At 33.0% G+C, this 14,713-nt stretch overlaps 1 protein-coding gene across 1 annotated transcript; it reads left to right on the top strand.

The window, feature by feature from the left end:
* Positions 1–761: 761 nt before the first annotated feature.
* LOC133190685 (hypoxia-inducible factor 1-alpha inhibitor-like) lies at positions 762–13,924 on the top strand. The gene is made up of 8 exons (XM_061326376.1): positions 762–878; positions 4,116–4,360; positions 6,456–6,604; positions 7,067–7,212; positions 8,098–8,204; positions 8,646–8,709; positions 11,153–11,260; positions 11,513–13,924. The coding sequence occupies exons 1-8, from the start codon at positions 762–764 to the stop codon at positions 11,567–11,569; spliced, it is 993 nt and encodes a 330-aa protein (XP_061182360.1). The 3' UTR covers positions 11,570–13,924.
* The last annotated feature ends 789 nt before the right edge of the window (positions 13,925–14,713 follow it).

Raw genomic sequence — 14,713 nt, 5'->3', positions numbered from 1 at the left:
TTTTTACTTTATAATGAATAAAAGTGTCTAGTATTTCGTGCACTATTTATGAGACATTATCCCAAATATAGAGTATAGTCCGATATATAGTTGCCTTATTTAACTGAATTTTCTTTTGATATAATATTAGTTTGTCATAATGACAAATCATCATCCATCTTCGCTAGCCAAGGGTTTCCGATCCGAAATCTACTAGATTTCGGATCGGAAACCTTTGGATACCGAAGATGATCGTCATCAGGCACGTAGTATGGTTTATGAAAAAAGGGGGAGCAGCCAGGGGAAAAAATTCTCGATAACCTGAAATACTTTGACAAGCAAAAAAAAAAAAAAAGAAAGAAATCTCCAAACTCCAAAATCCTATTTCATGGAGAAAGGGGGGGGGTAAACTTTAGTAAAAGCTTACGTTTGGAAACAAAGTGGGGGGAGGGGGGTGATACTACGTACCTGATCATAAACTTATTTTATGCTATGAAAATTAATGAAATTTAAATTCCAAGCTACAGCAACAATGTTACTATTGTATCTATCTTGTTTTTGACAACTCTCTTTGTGCTTTTTGAACAATGAACACGTTCAAATAATAATAATAATAAGAAGAAGAAGAAGATCACTCCTACGTACGTATCAACAAAGATGTATATTAATTAGTATAAATATATATACGTCCCTTGTACATCATTTACCTGTTTACATTCAAACGTAAAAAAAAATCGGGCTCGGTATTCAGTTAGAGATTTGCGTCATTGAGAAAAATCCAAATGGCAAAGGTAAAAGAAAGTACCAATTTTAGTCTAAAGGAATATCCGTTTCCAACAGAAGAAATTCCCAGACTTAGTATCAACAATCCAGAAACAGACAGGCGGATTGCAGCTGGGGTAAATTTTTATTAGATGTAACAGAAAGATTCCATTTATTGAAGCAAATTAAACTACATCTAGCCTACATCGTTTACTTTCACTTTCTAAACCTATACATTACAGTTGTCATTTTGTTAAGTATTTACGTTATAAAATGATATTTAAAACGTAACTTTAGAGTTTACATCATGTACCCATCAATACAATGCACTTTTACAGCTGTCATTTTTACCTTGTACTGTTAACAGATCAAGCACAATCATTTGATTTTGTTATACATGGCTTGAAATAGTTGTATAGCTTTATTAAACTATTCAGAATTAGCCCCTTCACAGTGACTGCGGTACTACTCTTTTGCAGGGCAAAATAATAACATTTGGCGAAGTTTTTGTTGACAGATAATTAAATGATGTATATTAACAATTTTACATCATTTTTCACCAAACTATGTCATTTTGTCCTGCAAAAGAGCAGTACTGCAATTACCGTGAAAAGGTCTATAATTTGATCAAACTATTTATATGCGGTTTTTCACAAAGATGTTTTTTGTAAGAAATAAACAAACAGTCACATGTATTTGACTATTCCTATGTAGACTATCAAAAAAAAAGAGTTGTAACATTTCAGCTTTGGAATATTTTAATCAAAAGATGTTTGGATAACTGTACACCTCCATGTGTGCACTGAGGTGTAGATAAGTATGATTGCTTCACATTGTGCTGAATTATTACCAGTCAGTTATCTTGTTGACCTGAATTGACCTCCTTTAAAATTTCATTCAAGAAGTAGCCGTGTTGTCACAAATCAATTGCTCTATATAGCCCCAAACCTTTCAGAACTTGTACAAAGTCTCTCAAGGAGACACAATATTTGATAAGTGATATTTTTAGAAGAGTTCAAAGTTGAATAACATCACTACACCAAGGAGCGATTTTCTGTACATGCTGAAAAAAAATAACACATTTAAGAAAAAAATGTGATAAAATAGCTAAATCAAGCTATTCTTAATAGCTTAATAAAGCTATTTAGCTAATTCAATCTACCGGGGTATGTAGTTTAATCAAAAGATTGTGTCAGACCTGGTTAACTGAGTACTAGGCCTACTAGTCACAGGCACTTGCTTCTGTAACATTTTTAGCTCACCTGAGCCGAAGGCTCAAGTGAGCTTTTCTGATCAAAATTTGTCCGTTGTCTGTCGTCGGCGGCGTCGTCGTCGTCGTTGTTGTCGTAAACTTTTCACATTTTCATCTTCATCTCCAGAACTACTGGGCCAATTTCAATCAAACTTGGCACAAAGTATCCTTGGGTGAAGGGGTTTCAAGTTTGTTCAAATGAAGGGCCAAGCCCTCCTCCAAGGGGAGATAATTACGAAATAGCAAAAATTAATGGCATTATTGAAAAATCTTCTTCTCAAGAACCAGTGGGCCAGGAAAGATGAAACTCATGTGGAATTATTGTCAGGTAGTGTAGATTCAAGTTTGTTCAAATCATGACCCCTGGGGATAGGGTGGGGCCACAATGGACGATCAAAGTTTTACATAGGAATATATAGGAAAAATCTTCAAAAATCTTCTTCTCAAAAACAGCAAAGCTATGATTGGTCATATTTATTTGGAAGCATCCACAGGTGGTGTAGATTCAAGTTTGTACAAATCATGACCCCCGGGGGTAGGGTGGGGCCACATTGGACGATCAAAGTTTTACATAGGTCTGGAATATATAGGAAAAATCTTCAAAAATCTTCTTCTCAAGAACAGCAAAGCTATGATTGGTCATATTTATATGGAAGCATCCTCAGGTGGTGTAGATTCAAGTTTGTTCAAATCATGACCCCCAGGGGTAGGGTGGGGCCACAATGGACGATCAATGTTTAACATAGGTGTACATAGGAAAAATCTTCAAAAATCTTCTTCTCAAGAACAGCAAAGCTATGATTGGTCATATTTATTTGGAAGCATCCTCATATAGTGTAGATTCAACTTTGTACAAATCTTGACCCCTGGGGATAGGGTGGGTCCACAATGGACGATCAAAGTTTTACATAGGAATATATAGGAAAAATCTTCAAAAATCTTCTTCTCAAGAACAGCAAAGCTATGATTGGTCATGTTTATATGGAAGCATCATCAGGTGGTGTATATTCAAGTTTGTTCAAATCATGACCCCTGGGGGTAGGGTGGGGCCAAAATGGACGATCAGTTTAACATACATGTAGGTGTACATAGGAAAAATCTTCTTCTCAAGAACAGCAAAGCTATGATTGGTCATATTTATTTTGAAGCATCCTCAGGTGGTGTAGATTCAAGTTTTTTCAAATCATGACCCCCGGGGGTTGGGTGGGGCCACATTGGACGATCAAAGTTTTACATAGGAATATACAGGAAAAATCTTCAAAAATCTTCTTCTCAAGAACAGCAAAGCTATGATTGGTCATATTTATTTTGAAGCATCCTCAGGTGGTGTAGATTCAAGTTTTTTCAAATCATGACCCCCGGGGGTTGGGTGGGGCCACATTGGACGATCAAAGTTTTACATAGGAATATACAGGAAAAATCTTCAAAAATCTTCTTCTCAAGAACAGCAAAGCTATGATTGGTCATATTTATATGGAAGCATCCTCAGGTGGTGTAGATTCAAGTTTGTTCAAATCATGACCCCCGGGGGTAGGGCGGGGCCACAATGAACGATCAAAGTTTTACATAGGAATATATAGTAAAAATCTTTAAAAATCTCAAGAACAGCAGAGCCACGGTTTGTCATATTTATACGGAAGCATCCTCATATAGTGTAGATTCAAGTTTGTTCAAATCATGACCCCCCCCCCCCCCCACCTCCCTTTTTAGGGGTAGGTTGGGACCACTTATGCATTTAAGCTTTTCAATACTAAACTGATTTTTCCTTTTTTCCTAGCCACAGTGCTCAGGTGAGCGATGTGGCCCTTGGGCCTCTTGTTTTTTTACCCATAGTTTAATAATAATAATTGGGATTTAAATACCTTGTGTTATTATTATACTATGGGTTAAAATGTATTACAGAAACAAATGCCTGTGCTACTAGAATCTGTTACTGTCTTAAAAGAGGAAAGTGCCAATGACAAAAGCATATAAAGCGAGGAATGTAAACATTATTACTTGCATGTGCTTGGTAGCTAGCATCTTATAGTTTGTTTTGGGATTATTATAAACTTGTACCTCAGATATTAAAGTGTATTATTAACATCATGCACATAGAATGAAATAGTTTTCTGTGTTTTAGCTTCCTGTGGTGATAGAAGATTCTCGTTTAGTACAATCTGCATTACACTGGGACTTGGACTACCTTCAAGAAAACATTGGAGATGGAAAATTCACTGTGTACAAATCAAAAAACAAACGATTTCAATACTTTGATGACAAGAAAATTGATTCTAACAAAAATTTTCAAAAACCAATGGAACATTTGGATTTAACATTTCCAGAGTTTGTAAACAAACTTAGGACAGCAAAACCTGGAAAGGACAGGTAAACTTAAGGAGAAAAAATTCAATTTTGAAGAAACTTATACTAAAAAAATCAAATTCACTTTAAGTGTTGGTCATTTGGTTTAAATCACTACCAATGATCAGTTTGTAATTGGATAGAGTGGACAGATTGATTTTCAGCTATATAATCAGTAAAAATAATTCAGTGATAGACATGTTTCATTTGTTTTTAGGTCATCTGAGCCACTCAGGTGACCCATTGCTATCTGCTTTCATCTGTTGTGTGTTGTCTGTCAGTCATAAATTTGAATGTTTTCATCTTATTCTCTGGACAAGATAAACCAGTTTCAAAACATTTTGGTGTATTGTTTCTATGGATAAAGGGTACAAAATTGTGCCTCTTTGGTAGGAGTGAAACAATTAACCTCAGTATCAATTCATCTTGGTAATTTTTGTCTGTTTGATACACGGTACAAAATGACTATTTTCAATTTAGTTCAGTTTTTAGCTCACCTGAGCTGAAAGCTCAAGTGAGCTTTTCTGATCACCCGTTGTCCGTCGTCCGTCCGTCCGTCTGTCCGTCTGTCCGTCCGTCTGTCTGTAAACTTTTCACATTTTCAACTTCTTCTCAAGAACCACTGGGCCAATTTTAACCAAATTTGGTACAAAGCATCCTTGAGTGAAGGGGAGTTTAAATTGTTAAAATAAAGGGCCAAACCCCCTTACAAGGGGAGATAATCAAGAAAAGACAAAAATAGGGTGGGGTCATTAAAAAATCTTCTTCTCAAGAACCACTGGGCCAGAAAAGCTGAAACTTATGTGGAAGCATCCTGGGGTAGTGTAGATTCTAAATTGTAAAAACATGACCCCCTGGGGAAGGGCGGGGCCACAATAGGGAATCCAAGTTTTACATTGAAATATATAGAAAAAAATCTTCAAAAATCTTCTTCTCAAGAACCATTGGGCCAGAAAAGCTGAAACTTATGTTGAAGCATCCTGGGGTAGTGTAGATTTTAAATTGTTAAAATCATGACCCCCGGGGAAAGGGCGGGGCCACAATAGGGAATCCAAGTTTTACATTGAAATACATAGAAAAAATCTTTAAAAATCTTCTTCTCAAGAACCACTTAGCCAGACAAACTGAAACTTATGTGGAAGCATGCTGGGGTAGTGTAAATTCTAAATTGTAAAAATCATGACCCCCTGGGGAAGGGCGGGGCCACAATAGGGAATCCAAGTTTTACATTGAAATATATAGAAAATTTTTTTAAAAAATCTTCTTCTCAAGAACCATTGGGCCAGAAAAGCTGAAACTTATGTTGAAGCATCCTGGGGTAGTGTAGATTTTAAATTGTTAAAATCATGACCCCCGGGGAAAGGGCGGGGCCACAATAGGGAATCCAAGTTTTACATTGAAATACATAGAAAAAATCTTTAAAAATCTTCTTCTCAAGAACCACTTAGCCAGACAAACTGAAACTTATGTGGAAGCATCCTTTGGTAGTGTAAATTCTAAATTGTTAAAATCATGACCCCGGGGGAAGAGCGGGGCCACAATAGGGAATCCAAGTTTTACATTGAAATATATAGAAAAAATCTTTAAAAATCTTCTTCTCAAGAACCATTGGGCCAGAAAAGCTGAAACTTATGTGGAAGCATCCTTTGGTAGTGTAGATTCTAAATTGTTAAAATCATGACCCCTGGGGGCAGGGCGCGGCCACAATAGGAAATCCAATTTTTATATTGAAATATATAGAAAAAAATCTTCAAAAATTTTCTCCTCAAGAACCTCTTGGCCAGTAAAGCTGAAACTTATATGGAAACATCCTAGGGTAGTGTAGATTTTAAATTGTTAAAATCATGATCCCCGTGGGTAGGGCGGGGCCACAATAGGTATTACAAAAAGATCATCTGGTGAAGAACAGCAGGGCCAAAGCTATTCAGGTGAGCGTTGTGGCCCATGGGCCTCTTGTTGATCAGGATGGTCATATATTGAAAATTTGTTTTCACGAGTACTTCATGACACTCAGGTGACCTTCAAGGCCAGTGGGCATTAAGATAGACCACAATTCATGTACAGTGGTAAATTGAGATGTCATATTATTTGTAATATTATAATTTTATCAATCGTTCAGGGTGTATTTACAACAAGCTCTCAATGAGGGTGTTGGGAAAAGGATTGTTGCTGATTTTCTTGGTTTCAACTGGAGTTGGGTGACAGAACAACAAAAGAAAAACAAGTTTGGTCCTCTAACCTCAAATCTGCTCCTCATTGGCATGGAAGGTATGTTAATAGGAATTAATTTGGAACTTTAACATCAATACTGTCCATCATTGGATCAAGACTCTGATCTGCCCCTCAGTGTCTATGAGTGGTGCAGGTGGCATGTTAAAAAAATTCCCCCAATTTCAAAGACCCAAAAAGCATGAATAATAATTCAGTTTAAGCATATAGAATAAAAATCTGACCAGGGTTTTGTCATATCCAATCACAAATGAAATGAAAGTACTTAGAATGACATGATGATAATTTTCTTCACTTTTATTGAATTTGATGTGATGTACTGTGACATCCAATGTCACCATATTTTACGAATTTCTTGTCTCTTCTGCTGAAAATGTCTGTTAATATATATGTAAACAATATGAAATAAAGAACAAATGCATTGGTCTAAATATTCTTTTTTAAAGTTTTTAAATTTATTTTGATATCAGTGTGGTCTTAGGATTTACCTTATTAATACAGGCAATGTCACACCTGCCCACTATGATGAACAAGAGAACTTTTTTACCCAGATCCGAGGATATAAGAGGTTCATCTTGTTTCACCCAGACCAGTTCAAGTGTATGTACCCATACCCCACCTATCATCCCTGTGACAGACAAAGCCAGGTAAGAGAAAGAGAGAGAATTCAAAATTTAGGTACCCTATTACTGTTTCCAATTTGTTTTATTTGTGTCTTGATGTGAAATAACAAGCACTTTCTTGGAAGAAAATGAAAGTCAAGTTCAAAGAAGAGAAATTCTAAATGTTTGGGGACAAAAAAGTAAATTTTGAGAAACAGTATTGTCAACATGCTTCAGACTGTGTGCCTTTCCAGATTTCTTTCATATTTTTGCATGAAGACAATGAAATTCACACTTTCAGAGGAGGAATTTTGGACCAAAACAAAAAGTTTTGAAAGTTCAATGTGTGAAAAACTTTCAAACTACAGTTTTGGTCACACTTATAAAATTACATGGTTGCTTTGCAATATAAGTTGAATGGTACAGATTAATTCTGAATAAAGCTCTTCCTTTTGGGGACAATAATAGCCATTGCTCAAAAGAACACATATTTCAATATTATTTTTTTCATTTTGCAGGAAGATAGATGTAAAAATAAAGTTTTTCTTAGCAAGGACATACATGTATATTTTAAAAATCTCTAATTTTTTTTTATCATTTCTTAAGAATAGTAAAAGGATTATTATTTTAGTCTTTTAAACCATTTGTTAATTTCCTGCCCTAGAGGAATTTTTATTTGTATACAGCAGTGAGTATCTTTCGTATTTTGGCAAGAGTAGGGCTTTTGAAATCAAGACTACATTATAGGAAGTCAAATGTGAAATACAAATGTACATGCATGTACATGCATACCCATTTATAGAAAAAAAATTAGATTTCAGAGTGTAAATATGTATGATAATTTAAAAATAAAATGTATTGGTTGATCACAGTAAGGTACAAATATTTCTTCTGCGTGTTCATTTATAAATGTACTTTTATATATTCTAGGTTGATTTTGATAATCCAGATTACAAAAGGTTCCCCAAATTTAAGGATGCCAAAGGTTATGAAACAGTGGTGGGGCCAGGAGATATACTGTATTTACCTATGTATTGGTAAACATTTTGTTTTATATATTTACATCAATGCATTTTATCTTGTTTGATACCAATGAAATTAATGCTTTTTTAACTGGAAAACGTTTTTTATCAATGGAAGTTTTCTGTTTTAACAAAATTTGCTGATGGTTGTTTGCCAGTGGGTCATACATACTGAGTTTATGCAGGTCTCTCAGAAAGTACCAAGGGTAGATTAATTTCTACATGTTTTTAATTAAAATCATTAGTGTAATAAAGAACCTACAGACAGTACATCTTAACTATCTAAGGGTTTTTGATTTGCTTTAATTCCCACAAAGAAGCAGACAATAACTCCCTCTGATTGCTAAGATGGCATTCAGTAATTTCATCTACACAACTTTAGGTCAAGTGTACACCTATAACGTGTATGATAGAAGGATAACATTTTAATGAATAAAATCTTAATATTTCTTTAAGGTGGCACCATGTTGAATCATTACCTGACTATGGACATACTATCTCTGTCACTTTTTGGTATAAGGTGAGTTAAAGGGATATATACATACATACATACATATATATATATATATATATATATATATATATATATATATATATATATATATATATATATATATATATATATATATATATATATATATATATATATATATATAAAATAGCACTATGATGGGTAAATGTGTAATGTCTATTCAAACATGTGCCAATCAATATGATTATTAAAAATCAAAATTCAGTTGTTTTAGCTGAAAGGTTACAAACTGATACTAATTCAGAAAAAAATTATATATAATATGAGTAAAAGTAATTTTATTAAATTTTGAATCCACAAAGATTTATTGAGAGAGGAGAGTTGTAATGAGACCATTTAATATTTTTAGCTCACCTGAGAGAAAAGGCTGAAGTGAGCTTTTCTGATCACATTTTGTCTGGCATCTGTTTTTCTGTTCGTCTGTAAGCTTTTTTTTTTATGAGATTCAAGTTTGTTCAAATCTTGACCCCTTGGGGTAAGGAGGGGCCACAATGGTGGATCAAAGTTTTACATAGCATTACATGAGAAAAATCTTTTTAAATCTTCAAAGCAAAGCCATGATTGGTCATATATATATATATATATATATATATATATATGTATATGTATATATTAGGGATGTCAACGAATATTCGAGTACTGGACTATCGTTCGATCATACCGACTTTTGACTAAATTTTTTTTTAGTCGGTTATTCATTAAAAATTAATAGTTATCTTAAATTCAAGGTTAAAAAATTGGATCTGCTCAGTTCATTTATTAATGTATCAGTGTTCGGTGTTCTCATAAGTAAAACTCAGGGAAAGGCTTAACCTGTGTTCGTTAATTGTTCAAAGGAATTTACCCCCCTTTTGCCTATGTACATCATGTTACAATGTCGTTATGGTGCTGGGGGTCAGATTGTGCAGTATTTTGCCTAAGGTACTCTATATTTGAGTCCCCCTTTCTGACCCCCATTTTGTTAACTGTGTTCTACTTCTTTTCGTCATTTACTCAATAAATGACATATTTCACTTCTACATGATGTTATTTGTTTTTGCCTGCTTTTAACAAAAAACAAGCTCAGTCATTTAGCAGGAGAATTAAGGAACAGAAAAGGATTTTTTTGTTCCACAAACATGCATTGACATACTTTAAAAGATCCAAATTGTAAAGTTTCAACCTGCAATTCCGTAAGATCTCATATAATGCAACTATCAATCAATGAATAATAATTAAACAACTGTTAAATACGTATTTGTGAATTGGGGGACAGTTATGAGCATAATTTAAAGGTGTTTCTTTCAGATATTAATATCAATCATTTTAAAATTGTATTGATTGTTTGCAAAATAATTAATATTAATTCTCATAATTAAAATTTATCGCAAGCTGTCTTTGTTTTTATAAGAGTTACGCTTTAATTGTTCAACAATCACTGGTAACTGACAAGACACATTCAAATGGCTTCAGATAATAAAATCAATAACGGGTACATGTACTAGCAGCATGAAAAGAAAGAATAAATGCAAGCGTTTGACATTCTGTATATAGATAAAATGTGCAGTAAATATTATATTTGAAATCCAATACATTGGATACATATTTATTTATTACTACGTAGTACTAAATGTTAACGATTCAATAATTCGTTGTATAATGGTTAATGGTTGTATAATGGTAATAGCGTATAGATTAAATATTATACAGGCTAGCAGTCTGTTAAAGATAAATAGGAAAAATGACATGAAAAATTAAATTTAATTTCAACGAGTACTCGACTATCGTTCGACTAAAGCCTGCGACAATTCAACTAAGTTGTCCGAGTAAAATTGACATCCCTAATATAGATATATATATATATATATATATATATATATATATATATATATATATATATATATATATATATATATATATATATATATATATATATATATGTGGAAGCATCCTCAGGTAGTGTAGATTTAAGTTTGTCAAATCATGACCCCCGGGGGTAGTGTGGGGTCACAATGGGTGATCAAAGTTTTACTAAGGAATACATAGGAACAATAATTAAAAATCCTCAACTGAAAAACAGCAAAGGCATGATCAGTCATATTAATTTTAAAAGCATCCTCAGGTAGTTTAGATGTAAATTTGTTCAAGTCATGTCCCCGGGTTAGGATGGGGCTACAAAAGAAGATCAAATGTATAGAAAAAATCTTCAAAATTCTTCTAAAGCCATGATTATAGTTAAAGAAATACGAAAGCATCCATAGTTAGTGTAGATTCAAGTTTGTTAAAATCATCCGTCCTGTCCCCCTTTCCAAGTAATTTGGGATCACATGTATTTAAACATTTCAAAACTGAACTGATTTCTGCTTTTTTCTAGCCAATGTGCTCAGGTGAGCAATGTGGCCCATGGGCCTCTCGTTATAAGGTTTCTTAGTAATGTCTATGAAATTTACAGGCTGGTCCAATTGGGAACATAGTTTACCCACTAACACCTCAACAGAAGGTGTCAATGATGAGGAATATAGAGAAAATGATTCATCAAGCTCTCAATGATCCTGATGAGGTAGGTGATTGAAAAAGGAATAGTGCATTGTCCTAAGTTACAAAGGGTCAGTTAAGGGGGGTGCAAGAGAGGGACAAAAATAAAACAGTAATTAAATACAGACACTTTGGGAAAAGGTAAGAGATGTGCATAGTACTTTTCCATGTTTGCTTCACATGCAGCCACCTTCAACAATAAGTAGTACCAGCAATTTATGTTTAAGGGACAAATTTTTTTGTCTGTTTTGATTCTCTTTTTTTTTTTTACTTTCAGGTTCCAGAATTCATGCAGAACATGGTACTTGGTCGATACACTGAGCCTCCTGCATAGAAAGAATAGAGGACAATTTTTCTATAATCTCAATTGTACTTCTTTTTTAATTATCTTCTCATTTCAAGTATGAAAGAATATTTAAATGCATTCTGCAATTTCAAACATTATTCAATTATTGAAAATTTTGTTAAGTATAGAAATGTCTTATTCAGATGGTAGTATTTATGCTTCAAAAGTCACTGGTTTTGTGTGCCTTTTGTTACAGATAATTGTCTTTGATGTCTTATTTTTACAAGTATTTTTATAAGCTTTTGAGATTTTGTTACAAGAAAAAGACATGTACATATTTGTTGTACGAAGTATTAAACAATATACTGTGTGGTGATTATTGAACTGCATAAGGAGAGTTAGAGACTAGCTTGAACTGTGATAAGAAAGTGTTATGAAACCAACAATGTTGGATATATTTTCATTTTCCAAATGTAAAAAGTTAAATGTATATGTATATGTGCATTATAGTTTTGCTGTATGATTTATTGCCATTTTGTTTTACACATATCTTAAGACAAAAGATGACAGAAAATAATTATGTTGATGTACAGTGTACATGTATATACCATGATATTTAGTATGTACCAATATGAATAATGTCACTTAAATTACTAACTATCTTCAAATGACCTAATGTTTTGAGTACATGTACAATGTAGTTCATTTTCTTATCTAATGCTAAAATAATTACCCTTGTACACCAATGTATGCTCTAAACGTTTTACAAGTAAGCACCTATTTAGTCCATTTAATTTAGCAAAAAATGTAGACCAAATATCAAACCGTTGCAACAGAAAATAAAATATTCTTTTGATAATAAATAGAATATAACATGTTAAAAATATATGAAGTAAAAAATGTGTATCTAAGAAAACTAATAAAAGCAGAATTACCTTTGGGAATACTAAAAGGGGCGTAACTCTGTAAATCCATCATTTTCTGCTGAAGTAATCGAAAGAAAATTCCTGTTTTTCATGATAGCTTAATTGATTAAATGTTTTTGTTATAGTGTAGAAGATCATTACTTCACAAAGAAAATGTAAAATTTGAAATGGTTGCTTTTAATTTAACTTTATACTTTTTTGTTACCTGTACTTTGGAAATGGTAGCATTTTTCGATAGCTAATGAAAACAGCATTTAGAAAGGAATAAAAATACATAAATTCCTTTAAATTTTGATTGTATACATTGATCATTTCATTTACTTCATAAATACTAAATATGATAAAAATAATTGTACATAAAGATTTAGAAACAAAATTTAACCCATGTACTAATAATGTCTATAACCTTAAAATTTTATTCTGAGGCATGGAAATGCAACATACAATCTGAAATGGGCCTACACATTTGTAATAAACTTTTTGCTAGCTATAAAAGGATCCAATGCATTTATGAATGTCATTATACACAGTTTAATTTGCTTCCTCTTTCTTTAAAGTTGAAAAATCTAGATTTTAACCAAAATTTTCTATAATGACAAGAGTTATGCCCCTTTCTATTGCAAGTTTATGTAACCCAAAATCCAATTTTGTTAGATTTTCTACCAGATTTATTCTGTGCATTCTAGAGTTCATTTGAAACAAAAAAAATTGTTGCAGTTGTTTGAGTTTTAATGATAAATTGACTAGAGTAACTGTTGGAAACAGAGGGTTGTACCTACATAAACATTTTTAAAAATTGTACAGTTGAACTTCAGTATCTCGAACACTGATATCTCAAATACCATGGATATGTCGAAGTGATTTGGAAGTTCCAACCCCTTATTCATTAAGTATTTTACCCTGGATATCTCAAATCCTTGGATATCTCAAAGTTTTTTCTCGGACCCATTGAGTTGTAGATAACAGGGTTTGACTGTATATCTACAGATAGGTGTCAGTGCAATAATTTAAACAGGTTTTGACTGACACATTCTTAAATGCTGTTCGATAAAGTTCTACAAAGAATACTTTTATAAATTGAAGCTGATAATGTTTATTGAATTTTAAAATTACCTACGTTAACTTTTGAATTGTAGTACATGATTTAATGTATTCATGTACCTGTTTTCCATTTGTGTTTTTTTTTCCTCAGATTTTTTTTTACTAAAGGCATTGCTTAATTTAATATAATTTGTTAGTCTAAAACACAGTTCACTATATATGTAAGTACATATAATTCAATTGTTTGTAAAGATAGATCTTAAAATACATGTAATGAAATCCTGTGAAACATAGTCAGTTGCTTACTACCATAAAATATGATGATCATCAATTATCACTTCTTATTTTACAAACTTGGAAAGCTTAACACTTGTTGATTTATGGAAAAGAACACTGTTATATTTTTTCTGTGTCTTTGAATAAAAGAAAATATATACCAGGTATATGCTACTTGTTAGAATGTTGGTAGTAATTTTCTAAATTACCTGTATTAAATTGAATTAATGCAGTGGAATGAATTCGTGCAAGATGTTAGAAAATGCAATACAAATATACAAAATACACTGTAGTCTTCATTTCTGAACATAAATTTAATCAGAAAGTTTAATGGTCTTTTATTTCAACTATGTAACTCATGATCCATGAGTAAAAGGAATCTGTGCCAATGCTAGGTTTTTAGCTCACCTGAGCTGACAGCTCGTGAGCTTTCTCTGGCTTCAGATTGTCCACCCATCCTTCTTTAAACATTTTCAACTTCTTCTTAAGAACCACTGGATCAATTTCAGCCAAATTTGCAACAAAGCATCCTTGTGTGTGGGGATTCAAGTTTGTTCAAATGAAGAGCTATATTTTCTTTCAAAGGGAGATAAGTAAGACATAATTGGTGACATCTTTTAAAAGTCTTCTCAAGAACCACTAAACCAGAAAAGATAAAGCTTATATGAGAGGTTCCCAAGTAGATTCAAGTTTGTTCGAATCATTGCCCCAGGGTTAGGGTGGAGCCAAGATAGGGGATCAAAGTCCTTAAAAAAGTCCTTAAAAATCTCATGAAGAACAGCAGAGCCATGATTAGGTGAATTCATATGGAAGCATTGCCAGGTAGTCCAGAATCAAGTTTGTTTTTAAATTCACTGCCATCCAGGGTAGGGTGAGGCCATGATAGGAAACCAACCACTTTCTTGTACATAGTTAGTACCTATGACATGTTAAAGCCTACACACATTAT

Source organism: Saccostrea echinata, unplaced genomic scaffold (genome assembly GCF_033153115.1).
Source record: "Saccostrea echinata isolate AGI-Se365-2 ecotype Australia unplaced genomic scaffold, CSIRO_AGI_Sech_v1 ptg000022l, whole genome shotgun sequence".
Lineage (NCBI taxonomy): Eukaryota > Metazoa > Mollusca > Bivalvia > Ostreida > Ostreidae > Saccostrea > Saccostrea echinata.
The sequence above is the reverse complement of the archived record's forward strand: the minus strand, read 5'-3'. Positions and strand labels throughout refer to the sequence as shown.